The sequence below is a fragment of the Oryzias latipes genome, chromosome 1 (genome assembly GCF_053564925.1).
Source record: "Oryzias latipes strain Hd-rR chromosome 1, Olatipes_Hd-rR_3.1".
Classification (NCBI taxonomy): Eukaryota; Metazoa; Chordata; class Actinopteri; order Beloniformes; family Adrianichthyidae; genus Oryzias; species Oryzias latipes.
The window spans coordinates 2,803,483-2,820,955 of record NC_136237.1 but is presented as its reverse complement, the minus strand read 5'-3'; the positions used below and the strand labels follow the sequence as shown (position 1 = coordinate 2,820,955).

Here is a 17,473-nt window from a genome sequence, read left to right as displayed (position 1 = left end):
TATTTTCCTGAAAAAGCTGTTCATGAAATAAATAAGCCATTGTTAAAAACAGCAACATGAAATAAAACAAAGCTACTTTGGAAAATATCGATTTTGAAATACGAGCTTCTGAAAAAAGACAGAGTTATAATAATATTCAACATGATTAAAAATGAATATTTTAAAATGTTGTTTTAAAATAATGAACAGGTTTTTAAAGCCAAAATGAAATATATTGAATACTACAATTGTCATGGTGGAGGGTGGCTCGAGAACCGGGTGGACCCAGACGCCGAGGCGGAGGCATGAAGATCAGGGCTAGTGGGTTTTAATACACAAAAAGAACAAACAAAAAGCGCTGCAGAGCAGGATGACAGAACCCAAACGAAAACTCACTGTGGCGTGGCGAGGCGAGGAACAAGGGACTTGACAGCAAGACATGAACACCAGACAGGAATAATGGACCAACACAGGAGGAAGGCAGAGACAAGACTTATATACAGACAGGGCAGACAAGACACAGGTGAACACGATCAGGACAGATGGGGACCAAAGGAAGTAAAACTCAAGACACAACAAGACAGGAGACTTTCAAAATAAAACAGGAAACAGAAACAAGACAGAACAAGGACCAAAAACAAGACAACAAATTCAAATCATGACAACAATGGCTAATTTAAAATCTGTGTGCAGGTTTTTCACAATTTCATGATCTTTTTATATATTTATGAGAGATTTATTGGTTGATTGTGTATTTGCATAAGGTCATATTTATTTATTTATTTAAATATTTATTTATTTAATTATGAACAGTATAGGACTCCATAATGAAAGAAGTGAATTCTGAGGACAAAAATTTGATCTGAAATGATTTTATTCACTCCCTTTTGTCTTGAAATTAAAGATTGTTAAAAAGAATCGTTAAAAACCAAACTACTGTCCCACTGGTTAATTCTGACTTTCACCCAAATAGAGAGCAGAAAGGAAGCACAGAACATTTTATTTCTCACGCTCCACCACCTTTAACTTGCGTATCAACATTAAAGGTGCATCTTTAAGTGGCTCCAGTCTTCCTCGTCAACCCAATTAGCTGAGGTGTACCACAGGGCCCCTGTCTTAGGCCCCATTATTTTTGCTTCCTTTGGAATACATTTTTGGACCAACAATGTAATTCAGATGGAAAGTCCCTCCCCCATGAGAATAAACAAAATACACTAAACTGTCCTGCAAACACTGGAGAGATTATCGTGTCAAGTCACCCTTAGTGTTAGCAGTAGTTTAGACTCTGAATTCTGAAAATTAAGTCTCTCCAATCCATAACATAAAACAGATAAAAGAACAGTCTGCAAACCACAATCCTCCTGCAAAGCAAATATTATCCATAAATGCATGAAATCGTCAAAAGAACCAGAGAAAACAGAGAAATAAATCCCGGTGTTTAAGGGACAATTAATTTGGATTGGATGTCCAGGACAAAATTCTCCCTTGAGGTATTTATTATGCTTTCTGTTGTCACTATTGGCTTGTGTGATGGGATAGTCTTTTCTCTTCAAAATCATTAAAAAAAGAATAGTTTGGAGTGTCACATCTATTCTGTAGCATTCACTGACAAAAAAGAAAACATGTAAAAATGTAAACCGAGCTTCTGTTTTATGCTGTGGACATTCCAAGGATGGACCTGCCTTCCCGTGTTTCTGCTTCTGTCATCGCGCACTTCTGCTCTCTCCCCGTGCTGCCCCAGTGCCTGATGGGTAATACAGGGAAAAGGAGACTCCTGCGGTTAGATGTGTACAGCCACAAGGCTCTCTGTGATTGGCTCAAGGTCTGGCTGGCATTTATTGATGGCACTCGTGAGAGCATTGAAACTGGAGGCTGAAAACCTGGAGGTTATTTTTGTATTCACACACGCACACTCCGATTTCTACATTTCCAAGGCATCATGGCGCAGCAGCTGCAGCTGAGCAGTTTGCCTGCAAGTCTGCGAACCGAACAACCAAAACGACCTCAGGTTCAGGTCACTGAACGAGCAAACCCACGGTTCATAAGAAGAAACGCATTCCACACCTGGATTTTGTACCTTTATCAACATCCTTTGGAGGTCAGAAAAGCTGCCAGCGCTCTGTGAGCACCAAGCAAACGATGAAAACACAACTGCTGTGTGACGCCGAAAGGATTCAAGTGCAAAGTTTGGGCATCTGTTCTACAACAACCTGAAAAAGTAGACAGTTCAGGAGATCTTCAGCTGGTTCTGTCCTGGTTTTGGCTGTAAACGCACACAGGGGGGAAAAACAGCCAATAAATATTTGACGTCTAGGATTTCTAAAGAAAATCACAGATAAAGCCTTTACTGTTTTCTTTGCTGCTCTGTATTTTTTTGAAGGATTTTTTTGTTTTTTCAAAGGAACGTCTTACAAAAAAACTTGTGGATTTATTTTAACGAATACTTAAACAAACTCTGAAGAATTTCACTTTTATTGACAAAAATGAGAAATCAGATGTGCTTCATCAGGAATCGCTCAGTGTTTATCTGCGGTTTCGGAAATCAAAAACAAAAAATATGAATTCAGGCATAAATGTTGTATAAAGAGCTTTTGCATTTTGGCATCGACACCATAAAGCCTTGGTCCCACGCACCCATATGGCGGGATGCAGTCGTGCGGCGCCCTTACGCCAAACGCTGGTCGTTAGCCACGCAAGCGCCTGCAGGACGCCCATAGGACGTCCACACTGCTAACCTCATTTCTGACAGTCAGGCTGCAGCGAGGAGCGCGCATGGATCACGTGCAGAGAGCCCGTATCCACCCGTATGGACAGTTAGGAAAAGAAGCAGAGCATTTGTTGGTGGCAGAAGTGTGATGGTATGGGACATCTCCCTTATAGGATACAAACTCTTGGTGTAATTGGAGAAAACATTAAAGCAGAGATGTGAAGAGGAGATTTTTCAACAGTCTTGGACTGAACTTTTTCCTCTAAACGATGTGATGCTGCGCGCACACACACACACACACACACACACACTCAGCCACACACTTATACCAACACACACACACGCTCACAATGGAAGCTCCAGAAACCACCTTTGGAATCTGGGAGCGGACCGGATGGAATCCGGATGGATCCGAGCCAGCCGCTCAGATCCTAAAACCGCACAGCTGACCTGTTGGTTGGAGAAGAGGATGCCATCAACAGATGGCTGCCAGCTGCATGAAGGTTGTGTCTCTACCGACCACAGAGGCGCCGCTTTGTTACATGAATACACCATTTGTCCCACACTATCTGCAAAACTAAAAAAAACAACAACAACAACAAAAAAAAGAAAAAAACTGTTTGTTTCACTAGCAGAGAAGAATTACTTTTGTTGACTACCTCCCCACCTCGGTTAAAAAATGCATGTGCCCTATAAATGTGGGACCTTTCATGGGAAAAGGAAGCTGGCTTTTTTCTTTTTTTAATGGTATGAGATTTATTTGCCGAGGAGCAGCAAAGAAATAATCCATCGGGACCGAAGGCTCAAACTTTTGCAGTTTTTGCAGGAAAAAAGAAAATATTACTTCTTTCTATAATTGCTTTAAGGGGCTCTACTTGAAAATGTTTTCTCTCAGACAGGTTTTTAGTTATCTCACACTGAAGACTCGTCTAATTTCGGCTTGTTTTATGAAGACTGACTGCGCAGCGGGGGTTTACAGAGAGGTTTACGTTGCAGAGTTTGTGAGGAATCTGCCTGCAGACAACAACACGGCAGCTGAAATCGTCAACCGGACGGGAAAATTCCCCCATTCTAGGCGGAAGCAGAAGTTTGGTTTGATTATTGTTTTATTTTTAGGATTATTGTTAAGAAAAGGGTCAAATTGTCAAGATTTTCAAGCAATGCATGAAAATGTAGAATGTCTCCTTTTTTTAATTTAACGCCTGCTTTATTTTGTGGGTTCAAACGTCATGTTTGTGCTTCTTTAAAACTGATCTTCTCTTTAGAGAGTAATTTTTTCAAAATGTACGAATCATAACAAAACATGGGAGTGCTTTCCTCACAACACGTGACTTGATGCTGGTTGGTTGGTTGGTTGGTTGTTCTCAATGTTTTATTTGTTTACTTCCAATAAATTAGTAACTCTAACCTTTAACCCTTGTGCTATCCTAGGCACTTTGACATTGGGAGTTGGGTCATCTCCAGTGTTTTTCAACCAGTGTGCCGCGGCACACTAGTGTGCCGTGGGAGATGGTCAAGTGCGCCGTGGAGAAATTGCCCTCATTAACTGATCTAAAAACATTTTCCATCTCCAGGATTTCAGCTCTGTGTTCATCCAAACAGGCCCTGATAAAACACTGAGTAGTTAGGAATATAAAAGATCTTAAAATTACTTTTTCTTTGTTTTTATTTAATTCTATTAAAGACATTTTGATAAGAATCATGGTACCGGGATTTAGCTGCAGCTATAACTGTGTAAGGAAAAGTCCCGCCCCTTTAACTGTCTCCGCCAATCATTCTTGAAGCCTTAATCACATGTCATCAGTCTGACCAATCAGAAGTGCTTAAAGTCTTCACTTCCTTGTTCTTAATTCTGCTGATAAAGTCGCTCAGTTCTAACAAAAATACCAGCTAAAGCTCGTCTTTCATCTCGTGGTTTATCTCTTAGAAAAAAACAGCCGCAACTTCCTGCTTTTTCTGCCACAATTATAAAAATCCACGTGAGACTGCGCGCGCGCGGGGGGGGGGGGGGGGGGGGGGGTCGATCAAAACAGACCATGAATTTCTGCTTTTTTTTTTTTTTTGGGATGCTGGTGTGCCGCGGGATTTTTGTCAGGGTTAAAGTGTGCCGTGGCTCAAAAAAGGTTGAAAAGCACTGATCTAGACCCACTAGACAGTGCTCTGAACCTTTTTTCTTCAATGATTTGTGATCTTCACTGGTGTCCATGGATTACATGAAATCTTTCCACCTTTATCCACCTTTGTCATGGTAGGGAGAACACGTCAATGGAAGGGGGGGGGGGGGGGTCATCTAAGATAGCACAAGGGATAAATTTTCTTCAATATTTTCTGCAACTTTAGTATAAACAATAGACGCGACCTAGAAACCACCCTAATGGACAAATCTTTATCTTTATACACAAAGTACCCACTTCCACCTAAAATGAAGGAAACGTATTTTACAGTTTTTCTCAGTCGCTTTAGTACAATTCTCAGATCAGAATGAAATTCCCAAAACTATTTGTTCAATCTTCACATCATGATGTCACTTGTGCACATCATATAAGCAGTTTCTCACTTCTTTGAACAAGTTGCAATTGCTTTGGTACATCCATGCAAATGATTATGTACAATTCTCTGCTCTTTGCTACATTATCAATTGTTTATGTCATGTTGATCAAAATGTATTATATAGTTCACTGTGCAATAGTCTTACTCCTCAAAACACCTAGTCATTAGTTCATCGTATAAGACATTAACTGCAAAATGGTTGACCAAGTTGTCATAATGTGACAAACATATTTCGCTGCATTGCAAGAGAGGATATTCGCTGTGATGTGGATGAGAATTTGTGGCCTAACATACAGGAACGACAAGAGGTGTAGGAAGACCACACCAATTCCTACTGCACTGCCTGTACTGTTGGACAGAATATTGTCCTATCTTTTTTTTCCCTTTGTGTTACTGTTTGCAGTGGGTTTTTTCTATGTTGGTATGACATGGTCTATCAACAAATTACAATATTAACAATAAAAGTGTAAATGTGAATCTTGTCCAGTCTCTTGCAATCAAACAAAAAAGGTGTAACTTCCATTTGACAATAATTGTCATCCAAACTTTAGCCATAGTTTACATCAGAACCTCCCTCTAAAGTACACAGTTATATTGACAACATGACTAAGTCATTTGACTGTCTTGTTCGTAGACAATGACACAAGGACTCGACATTCTGATGGCACTGACATGTTCAATGACATAAAGACTTAGTTTTGAGAGATGAACTAAAGATTTTGAGCAAGTTACAGGCTTTTGCAAGAAATCCATAGTGTTTTGCTGTTTGTACAAATTCTTTTGAGAAATGCACACACGTATTTGCAAACTTCAATTCTGATCTGAGAATTGTACTAAAGCGACTAAGAAAAACTGTAAAATAATATCTCAAATTTACCCTGTTGGAGATTTTTTACATAAAAGATTCAAATTTCATCACAACTATTTCATCAATTTTGGGATATTGCTCACATCCATGTTTGTGATGATATAAGCTAAGTCCGGTAGGCGAAGCAGCCAGCCTAATCTTATGATACTTTTCTGATTTTCATTGAGACAATGACAGATCGATCATTCTTGCTTCACAGAGACACGGAAGTAGCGGCAGAAAGCGGCTTTTGCAGCAAGGTGGACGGAGAGCGAACCAGGATGTGAATGAACGTGATTAACGATGCTTTTGTGCTTTTTAAAATAAATAAATCTGATCTCTAAACATCCTCCGTGTCTTCAATGCAATGTAATGAGACACACACAGACAGAAATGTGAAGGTATCTGCTGCAAATCTATGACCTGAATAACAGGATAAATGATCGGCTAGTTAGCATGTAGCCTGCTAGCCTTCGAATGTAAAGCCACTGCTAAAGAGTATGTTAATAAAAGACAAGTCCTGATTATTATTATTCCTATTCGACCCTAAACTACAATCTCTGCTGGCTGTCTGTCTACCGGCTAGCCAGCTGCCCAAATGCCGGCTTGACAAGCAAAAGAGCTCCGCGGCGAAGCTAGGAGCTACGTGTCCAGAGAATCTTATGGCAAAGCAGCAAGCCTAGGTATCATAAATCTTATGATATTTTTCTTATATTCATTGAGAAAATAATAAATTGATCATTCTTGTTTTTCTTTTTCCTTTCTTGAACGACTGTGGGTCACAAAGACACGGAAGTTACCGCTGAAAGCGGCTTTTGCGGCCGAACGGAGAGCATATCCGTGTTTATGAATGACTTATGACGTGAATAGTTATTGTGTTCGAACGAATCACTTATTTCGTTCGCACGAGTTAATCATTTCGAGGGAACGCAATATTATCTTGTGGGAACGGATTAGTATTTCGTGTGAACAAGATATTAATTTATAAGATATTAATCTGTGGGAACGAGATATATTTTAATTTTTTAATGTCAGGACACGGGCTCCGTACATTACTATAAAAAAATAAAAAAACGTAAAAAATAAAAAAATAAAAAATGCTTAATCTATTATTGAAGATGGCTATAATAATGAATTCTAATTATCTGAGTTCACTTGATCCAAAAAGTCATGATTTGTTATGTTTATTTTTTGATTGTGTTATTTTTTTAATCACAAACATGATTATTCTAATGAAATTATCTGAATATATTTTAGATAACTGATCTGTATCGTGGTATTTTATTATACAAAATAGTTATGGCATTAATATCAGATGAAAAGTTATGAACCTAACAATGATAAATTATGTAATAAAATGGTTATGGTAGAACAGGGGTGGGATTATATAAATTCGCTTCCTTCCACTCCCTTTCAAGCAATCTTTGATTTAATATTTAACTATCCTAAGTTTGATACGTCTTTGAATGAATGTATGAATGCTTATTGTATTGTTTTCTGAATTATTCTGTGATTGCTTGAAATAAACAGTTTCAAATCAAATCAAATAACAAAGTGGGACAGGGCAAATGCTAATCCACAGGATTGTAAGGAACACTTTAACATACACAGGAAACAGTTAAACCACTTCCTAAGAACATTAACAATATATATTACACCTTCAAAGACGGAAAATTCCCAACGCTCGCACGCACAGAGCCAACCCAGCACGAACACGGCCGCATGGCCGCGAAAACACGCCTAGAGCACTCGCCCTGACACAAATTCAAATCGGAAACTCAACGGAAATGACAGATGCCCCACTCCGACAACCATCCAAAAACGAACTGCCAAACACACTCCACCCAAAAGAAAATGGCTCCCCTGACAACCCAACCAAAGGCACCACAACAGGAATGAAGGTTAGCTGCAGTAAGACGGGGAACATGCGTGTGAATGAGAGGAACCCAAGTGGAAGAGTGAGGATACAGGGAGAAGAGATGACGACGGTGGAGGACCAGTCTAGAGGAGTGGAGAGTGAGGAGAAGAAGGTTGGAGAAAAGTGTCAGGTGTGATGGAAGACTTTCCGCTGAAATGAATGCGTGGTGAGAGCAGCCATGTTGTTCAGCCTAAAGACGCTGAGGAAAAGACAGGAAGCACGGCTGGAGGTAGAAAAGATGAAGATGGTGAGGACATCAGAACATGTTAGAGGTTTTGGAGATAAAGTCAGACTGGGATGGTCCAGACATGTCCAGAGGAGAGACAGAAGGATGCTGAGTCTAGAGCTGCCAGAGGTCTAGAGGAAGACCAAGGAAGTTAGCCGACAAAATAAACTTTTCAAAAATATCAGAAAAAGAAACTGTCGAACATGCATGAAGAGAAATCCAAACTCGATGTATTTGAGACCCGTGGAAGCAAAAGAAGTTTTAGAAATCGTCAACGAATTCAAAAACCAAACATCTACAGACTGTAACGCTAACCTGCCCATCTATGAATAAAGATGGGCAGGTTAACTAATGTCACCATTGGCTAATGAATCTGTCAATCAAACTCATCAGCAAAACAGGCTTGCTCGATTTCATCCAATTGAATGGCCTCTTAGACTTTGCTTTCACACAGGTGACGAAAAAAGCCCCGCCCATCTTTGATTCTGTACCGGTCGGTCGTTAGCGTGTTAGCTTTAGCATGGCTCCTGTAGGTTTATTGTCTTCGTTCTTCAAAGATTACTGGCTTGTGCAACTTTATTGTGGACTTTGAAGCAAGGCAACAGTGGTTGAATGCAGAGAACTGTCTCCTTGTGATGGGATTTGCAATGAATGTTTCACTCAGGATAGATGCTAATACTTTATCCTTATTAGCTATGATGCTAGTCATCCAACACCAGTATATATGTTTTAAAAAAAATTATTTGTCTGAATTAAATTATTATATATCTTTTACAGAACGATTTGTGTATGTTTAGTCTGTTTTAATGTCATAAAGTTCTTTTTACAATCTTTATGCTTTGTGGTTGTTTGTGCTAAAAAACGTCCACACTTTAGATGAGGTGCTGCAAAACAATTAATAAACTGTTAACAAAGTTAATTAATACATTTGTAAAGCTTATAAGCAGTTTAGTGATATGGATTTAGAAGACAATGGTCTGACTTTAGATGTTAATAAATCTTATTAACACTTTCAGGTATTTGCAAGACATCTATAATGCTAATAAATATCTTACTAGCATCTGACACATTAATAAAGCCTATTAATTTGTTAAGTTAGTTAATAAAACTTATTAAGCTTATGAACACTTCAGCTTGTGTCAGGCGTCTATAATGCTAATAAATATCTTACTAGAATCCCAAACAATAATAATACTTCTTAATTTGTTAACAAAGGTTGTTAATAAATCTTATTAAGCTTATTAACACTGACACATTTGTTTAGCTTCTATAATATCAGTAAATGCATCATTAGCATCTTAAAAACATCCTAATAATAATGCTTGTAAATGTGTTAACTAAGTAATTTAATAAACCTTATTAGACTTATTGTACTAATAAATGTCTCACTAACACCCTATAAATTCATTTATAATGCTTGTTAATGTGTTAACAAAGCTTGTTAAGGAATCTTAATATAAAGTGTTACCGATTTTTCATTTGTGTTTGAAATAAACTGAAACTGAGACCCAAGTGAATGCACACATGTGTTCACAATGAGCCACTCTCTCCTCCACCGTCTAACTCCGGCGCAGTTCACCAAAGCTTTCCAGCTCACACAGTTACTCACAGGGTCCACAGCGGGTCCCGCCCTCGAACACGAAGCCATGGGGCACGGCGCCATACTGGCGCAGAGCTGACAGCCTCCAGTGGCCGATCACGGCGGGAGGGAGGCCTCGGCTGAGGACCAGCAGGTTGTTGCACAGGTGGAGGGAGGCCGGCCCGCTCTCCAGCTTTGTTCCTGCCTCCACGGTAACACAGAACCTGTAGACTGGATCACAGAGGGGGGGGGTCAGTGCAAGCTTCCCGCCTGTTCTCCAAAAATGCCTTTTTTTGGTTCTGCAAGAAGCTTAATGAACAGAAATGTAAAAAGTTCTAGGAGTTTTTAAATCCAATCCCACTCTTGGAATTAAAAGTCAACAGATGATCTGCTTTTGGCTCTTTTTCTTTTTTATCAGACCTCTAGACTACAAAAAGCAGGAGATCTCTGCTTTATTTTCTATGGCAGAGAAACCAACTGAGTTGTAGAAATGGTTTTCTGAAGGTAGCTGCTCCCACAGTTGGAGGCAGCTCCTATTTCCCTCCTCAGATGACGCAGAACAGATCTCAGTCACATTGAGTGCAGCAGCATTTGACTGACGGTTGTGCATCCTTCTTTACCTCGTTTCCCTTTGACTCCTCAGTTTAACGCGTTCTGCAGAGAGCTCTCACTTCTGTAAACCGTCAGTCAGAAGTTTATTTTTATTATTTATTAAAATCTTGTAATTGCAGAGACTAAAGATGTGTTTTCCTCTTCTCTGAGCTGGACCTGCACAGCGCTTTAGCCCATCGCCTCTGCTCAGCATCTGTTTGATGAAAAGCGCCGAAATTCACCTGCAGACGTTTCACATCGGGCAAACATGGTCCAGGTGTGTTGTGGACTTTTCAAGCCCTTTTCATTGAAAAAGAAACAGCTAAGAAATCTGACTTTCCATCTGAATTCATCTTTCTGAGCTCGTTTCTGTCCTACAGAGTCAGTCAGCATCAGAGTTCCTTCAGAGTCTGACTGGAGCTCCGTCAGAGGGAAGAAAATCTCTCAGGTTTTAGGGAATCCGGTCAGCACAGCCGTGGACGTTCATGCGGTTTGCCCTCACAGCCTGACCTAACTCGAACTTCACACGCAGCCACACCACCAACCTTCCCCCAGGCTGTAGCGGATGTTGGCGTCCCAAGCCAGGAGGGCGTCCCGGCTGCTGAAGCCCAGCACGGGGGTGTGTGCCAGGCAGAGGATGGACAGAGTGTAGGACACGCCGTCGAACCCGGGCCCTGGCTCCACACCGCAGACGTCCTGAAGACGGAAACGCAGCATGCAGTAATAACAGGGGGGGGGGTCATCAAAAAATGAACAAGGTGTGTAACGATTCCCCTCGACTAATATTGTCTACAAATCGGGTTGGCAACCACAGTTGCCATGAATGGTAGTTCAAATGAGTCGCTACACCCCTAAACCTCTGAGTTGTGGACTGGACCTTTAGGGCAGAGCAACCTTTGACTGTAAACAATGACCCCCCCCCTCGCATACCAAACAGGAAGTACCCCCTGGCTCCAAGAAGAAGCCAACTTCTACAGAGAAATAAACAGCTGTCACTCAGTCATTCTATTGGTCAGAAGAACCGTTCTGGATCTGGTACTTTTTCTCTTTTTTAAACTTTTTTAAACATTTTTGCCGTAGGTCAAGTTATTCAAATTATAAACTGACCAATCCGATGCCTCAATAGAAGAATGTGACCTTCGATTGGAAGAGGTGTGCACGTCCAACAAGCTCACTCCTGGTTGGTGGGAGTGGCAGCCATGGAAACGTTGACTCATATTACTTACTGACGCTGTCTGGCTCCAACATGGCAGCGTCCGCATCAAAAATGGCGACTGAATTGACTTCATTCGGTTGGAGCCGGCGGTAAGTCCTTTTTCTATGGGTGATGTCACTGTCATATATAGTCGATGGGAGTAACCCCACCCCCCCTTCCCTTCTCTGTTGCTGAGAGCTGACAGCAGGGGGCTTGTGGCCCACCATGCGTATTTTCGACGTCCCAAGTGGAATCTTGTGGTAACATTTGACCAAAATGTTTCTTGTCTGCTCCTGATTCACAACGCTTTGAATGAAGGAATCTGGAGAAATGTAATGTTGAGCTTCATTTCCTTTATTCATGTTCGTCCTTCATCAGAGCGGCTGAATGGCTGTGTGAAGGAGCGGCGCATGGGGGGGTCATTCCCCAGGACGCACAATAAGCTTCATCCGGTGTGGGTCCTGACTACGTATCCCCCTGTGCCGGTCTGCAGCCCGGATGGAATATGGGGTTGTGTCAGGAAGGACATCCGGGGTCAAAAATCTCTGCCCACCTGTGCGAACCAGTGGAAGCTGATTATCTGCAGCGACCCATGAAAGGTGAACAACAACATGTCCTCCTTCATCAGAAAAATGCCACAAGAACACGTTAGAAAACATGTTTCATCTGAGTGGCTCTTTACTTTTGTTAATCCAAACTAAAATACAGTCACGTTTGTGTATTTGGATCCGTTTTCATTTCAGTTCATAATTGTATAGCTTTTAAACTGACTGTGTCTGCAAAGGTTTAAGTTTTCAGCCTTTTATTCATGTGAACAGTACATCCTACAAGTCCATGGAATCGCTTTACGCTTGTACCGTTTTTTTTTAAATCTCCTCGTTTTTTCAAACATCTGTGAGCAGAAATCAGTTTCCAGCATGAGAGGGAAAAGTCAAACTCCAGGAGAGAAGAGTCTGGTCTGCTGCAGCTGGATGTACCTCCAGGGTTATGCTGAGCTTCTCCTTTCGGCGGCTGCTTTTTCTTCTCTTCTTCTTTTTATACACCAGCAACGTCAAGCAGTCTGAGGCGAACACAGACGGACACACTTTACAAGCCGGCACATAGACACCTCCTTAATTAGATGTTCAGCATCAGAGTGTCACCAAACGCACTAATTAGAGTGTCACTTTTTTATGATCCCTGCTGCATGCCTGTCTGTCTGTCTATCTGTCTGTCTGTCTGTCTGTCTGCCTGTCTGTCTGTCTGTCTGTCTGTCTGCCTGTCTGTCTGTCTGTCTGTCTGTCTGTCTGTCTATCTGTCTGTCTGTCTGTCTGTCTGTCTATCTGTCTGCCTGTCTGTCTGTCTGTCTGTCTGTCTGTCTGTCTGTCTGCCTGTCTGTCTGTCTGTCTGTCTGTCTGTCTGCCTGTCTGTCTGTCTGTCTGTCTGTCTGTCTGTCTGTCTATCTGTCTGTCTGTCTGTCTGTCTGTCTGTCTGTCTGTCTGTCTGTCTGTCTGTCTGTCTGCCTGTCTGTCTGTCTGCCTGTCTGTCTGCCTGTCTGTCTGTCTGTCTGTCTGTCTATCTGTCTGTCTGTCTGTCTGTCTGTCTATCTGTCTGTCTGTCTGTCTGTCTGTCTATCTGTCTGCCTGTCTGTCTGTCTGTCTGTCTGTCTGTCTGCCTGTCTGTCTGTCTGTCTGTCTGTCTGCCTGTCTGTCTGTCTATCTGTCTGTCTGTCTGTCTGTCTGTCTATCTGTCTGTCTGTCTGTCTGTCTGCCTGTCTGTCTGTCTGTCTGTCTGTCTGTCTGTCTGCCTGTCTGTCTGTCTGTCTGTCTGTCTGTCTGTCTGTCTGTCTGTCTGTCTGTCTATCTGTCTGTCTGTCTGCCTGCCTGCCTGTCTGTCTGTCTGTCTGTCTGTCTGTCTGCCTGTCTGTCTGTCTGTCTGTCTGTCTGTCTGTCTGTCTGTCTGTCTGTCTGCCTGTCTGTCTGTCTGTCTGCCTGTCTGCCTGTCTGTCTGCCTGTCTGCCTGACTGTCTGCCTGTCTGCCTGTCTGTCTGTCTGTCTATCTGTCTGTCTGTCTGTCTGTCTGTCTGCCTGTCTGTCTGTCTGTCTGTCTGTCTGTCTGCCTGTCTGCCTGTCTGTCTGCCTGTCTGTCTGCCTGTCTGCCTGTCTGTCTGTCTGTCTGTCTGCCTGTCTCTGTCTGTCTGTCTGCCTGTCTGTCTGTCTGTCTGCCTGTCTGTCTGCCTGTCTGCCTGACTGTCTGCCTGTCTGCCTGTCTGTCTGTCTGTCTATCTGTCTGTCTGTCTGTCTGTCTGTCTGCCTGTCTGTCTGTCTGTCTGTCTGTCTGTCTGCCTGTCTGCCTGTCTGTCTGCCTGTCTGTCTGCCTGTCTGCCTGACTGTCTGCCTGTCTGCCTGTCTGTCTGTCTGTCTATCTGTCTGTCTGTCTGTCTGTCTGTCTGCCTGTCTGTCTGTCTGTCTGTCTGTCTGTCTGCCTGTCTGCCTGTCTGTCTGCCTGTCTGTCTGCCTGTCTGCCTGTCTGTCTGTCTGTCTGTCTGCCTGTCTGTCTGTCTGTCTGTCTGTCTGTCTGCCTGTCTGCCTGTCTGTCTGCCTGTCTGTCTGCCTGTCTGCCTGTCTGTCTGTCTGTCTGTCTGCCTGTCTCTGTCTGTCTGTCTGTCTGCTGCAGCACAGCTGCCACAACAAACGCCCCAAAAACAGTCAAACCATCCGCTGACTGAAGATGCGGGTCCAGCTGCAGACATGCAGTCTGGACGCAGCCCTCTCAGCCGTTGGTTTTTTGAGTCCGTTCTTGTTCACGTTCTAAGCTGAGGCTGCTTTTCATACAGTGGTGGCGGCGTGTGGGATTATGGTTTCACATTTGCATTTAACTGCACTGAAAAGAACATCAGAACTCAGGACTCCTCTGTTTGCACGAGGCGAGCCAGACTCATTTCAAAACGCAACATCTACCCCACGTGTGTCAAACTCAGGCCGGGGGCCAAATTTGGCCCGCAGTGTAATTATAATTAGCCAGCAGGATCATATCAAATGTGCATCAGAGCTGGCCTGGGTAAATACGGTACTGCCCATACTACAAATCCCACAATGCTTTGCTAGGACGTTGGAGCGTTCCTTTTTTTCTGTTGACAGTCGTTGACAGCCATGCTCCAGTCACATCGGACAAATTCATTTCAGCCTCCACAAAAATGGCCAAACGAAAGATGAACAACAGGAGCTTTGAAGACATTTCTGCTAGAATACGAGGTTTTCCTCGACATTTACTTTGGTAAATGGTAAATGGCGTATACTTATATAGCGCTTTCTACCTTCTTACGAAGGCCCAAAGCGCTTTACAGTCACAGTCCCATTCACCCATGCACACACACATTCACACACACATTCACACACTGATGGCGGCTCCGCTGCCAAACACTGGCGCCAACCTCCCACCAGAGGCAAGGTGGGGTTCAGTGTCTTGCCCAAGGACACTTCGACACATGGGCGTGCAAGGCGGGAATCGAACCTGCAATCTTATGATCATGGGTCGCCCGCCCTACCGCTGCACCACGGAGCTTTAAAAGGTACGGAGAGAGAAATACTTAAATATAAGAAAAGAATATACCACTGATGTGTGTTTTATTTCAAATTTAATTTCTCACATGTTTGTCATATCAAGCTTTGATTATTCCTTAAGCAGAACTAAAGCTTGTTTCCATATGAAAAGGTTAAACAGTTGCAGTTCATTTTTCAATGAATATTGAGTTTGGCCCGTGACTTTACTTCATTACTTCATTTTGGCGCCACGGTGAATTTGAGTTTGACACCCCTGATCTAAACGGTCTGTGCAGCCAAAAGACCGACGAACAGGTGGAGAGGAGTTAGACAGCAGAGAAGCCCAAAGCCATTAGATCACTGCTGGATCAATCAGCCGGTCTCCGCCAAAGAGGCTGGTGCTAGTGGTGAGGAACGACCAGAGGAAGGTGTGGACTCGTACCTGCAACAGGAGAGGGCTTGTGAAGAACGACCCAGCGAGTCTTCCACTGCAGAGAGGTTTAGGACACGATCAGTCATGGAGACCATTCCTCTGAGAACACGGCAGCAGGTGTCAGAACGCAAAAGAAAAGCTGAATTCACCTTTTTTCCATCTCTAAACTTGACTTGTCCCTCTGCCACAACCGTATCCGTCATCTTCTGTCATGGTTCCGAGCAGCTGTGTGTGTTGGGAGGGGGGGGTCCCTTTCTTTAAAATAGCCTTTGGAGCACAGGCCCCCACCAGCAGACCCCCCTCCCCCCCACCACGCAGGCAGGGGGGCACTCGGGTCAGTTGTCGTCTCACTTGAAAATAATTACAATGCAGATAATGTGATTAACGCATATAACTGGCGCGACTTTTACTTAACCCGGGGGAACTCTGGCTTAGCTGTGCGTTAGACAGGATTTATGGGGGGGGGGGGGCTGATCTGATCTGTGGAGTCTCAGCTCTGTCTGTAGAAAGCTGCGTTTGCTCTGCGGAACATCTTCCTTTGACTGAAATAAAACCACCAAATGGCCGTCACGGTGACATTTGTTTCAAAACATCAAAGTGAAGGAAAATGGACTCCATTGTGCACTAATGGGCGCCACATGACTGCTTCTATTTAAAGTTGAAGTTTATGGATGTTTGTAGAAATCAAATAAAGGTGTAGGATTTTGGACAAAAAAAGCCGTCCAATCACAAGCTTCTACCAATTCAGGTAAATTCCAATAGGCTGAAGGTGAACCGCAGTGAGGGGTTTAGTAAGGTCTAATAGTAAAGGTCGGATGGGGTGGGTCTTCCTTGGTGGGCTCCGGATCGCGGCTGAGCTCAGGTTCGGGGGGGGGGGGGGGGGGGGGGGGGGGGGTAGTTGTCTGGCGCTAGAGGGTGGGGGGGGGGGGGGGGGGGGCTCGCTAGTGGGTGGGGGCGTGCTGTGCGACCTAGGCGCAGCTGGAGGCCTGTTCTCTGGCTGGGATGTAGTGGGCTCTCTAGCTTGTAGTGGCCCTTCTGGCCCTGGTCTGGGTTGCTGACGATGGGCGATCTGCTTTCTCACCCAGGTGTCTGGGGGGGGGGGCTTGGCTGCTTCTTCTTTTTACACTCCATCATCAAGCTCAGTAGGAAACAAACAACTCACCTGAGCACAGGTGTCGGCTCACCTTTGCACCAATACCATTCGTGACAGAATGGTACATGCTTGACATGTTTGTACGCATAGGTTTGTGCGTGGGAGCTGAAGTTGTATTATGTACGTGTTTACATGTTTGTGTGTGAAGATTTTTAGAGCCAACAGGTCCGTTTGTAACATTTTAGTGTGTCAGTGGACAGTCCCCCCGCCCTTCTGACTCACACCTACACATGACAGTAGTGATGATAATCCTCCAGCAGTTCATTGCTTTAGGATCCTACCCCTCCCCTACTTCTTTAACCCCCCCACCCAATTTATTTTGTACCCATATCCCCCATCCCTAACATCCCACTCTTTCCTTTTGTCATCTCTTTTCTGTCTGGTCCAACAAGACATGTGTACTAGCAAAATTAATCTAATGTTTAGCAGAAGGGGTTTATGCAAATATACATCTCATGTGTCAGAAGATTCATAACCCCCAATTGTAACAGTGAAGTCTGTCCAACACAAGAGGCCAACAGCTCTGTTGGTTCAGCTGCTGGACATTACAAGTTAGAAAAAAGTAGAGAAAAAGGAACCCGTATCAAGAGTTATAACCCAGAGTTAACCCTTTTAACTCAAAGGATTAAAGTACAGAGTAAGCTTTACTGAGGATGTTTTCTAGATTTGTACTTTCAGCATTTGTTTGAAAAATACACCAGTTCTATCTGCATTTAGCACTTATAATTAGAAAGCCCTTTGAAAGCTTATGTAACATTTGTTAACGTAAGTAAA

General features: G+C 43.2%; 1 protein-coding gene across 10 annotated transcripts in view; it reads right to left on the bottom strand.

The window, feature by feature from the left end:
- The window catches only part of dok7b (docking protein 7b), a 49,910-nt gene extending 33,545 nt beyond the window's left edge, over positions 1-16,365 (bottom strand). For 2 of the 10 annotated variants that reach the window (XR_013658418.1, XM_023960954.2), the window contains exons 1-5: positions 15,696-16,358; positions 15,556-15,601; positions 12,570-12,652; positions 10,943-11,093; positions 9,837-10,037 (exon numbers count right to left, since the gene is read on the bottom strand). Coding sequence is in view for 9 of the 10 variants with exons in the window: in XM_023960954.2 (XP_023816722.1) it covers positions 9,837-10,037; positions 10,943-11,093; positions 12,570-12,652; positions 15,556-15,601; positions 15,696-15,749 (535 nt within the window). In the remaining variant the exon portion in view is untranslated. Of the gene's footprint in view, positions 1-9,836; positions 10,038-10,942; positions 11,094-12,569; positions 12,653-15,555; positions 15,602-15,695 lie in introns of all 10 variants that reach the window. The other 8 variants (XM_023960957.2, XM_023960984.2, XM_078953525.1 and 5 more) reach the window with 7 other exon arrangements.
- Between the last annotated feature and the right edge of the window lie 1,108 nt (positions 16,366-17,473).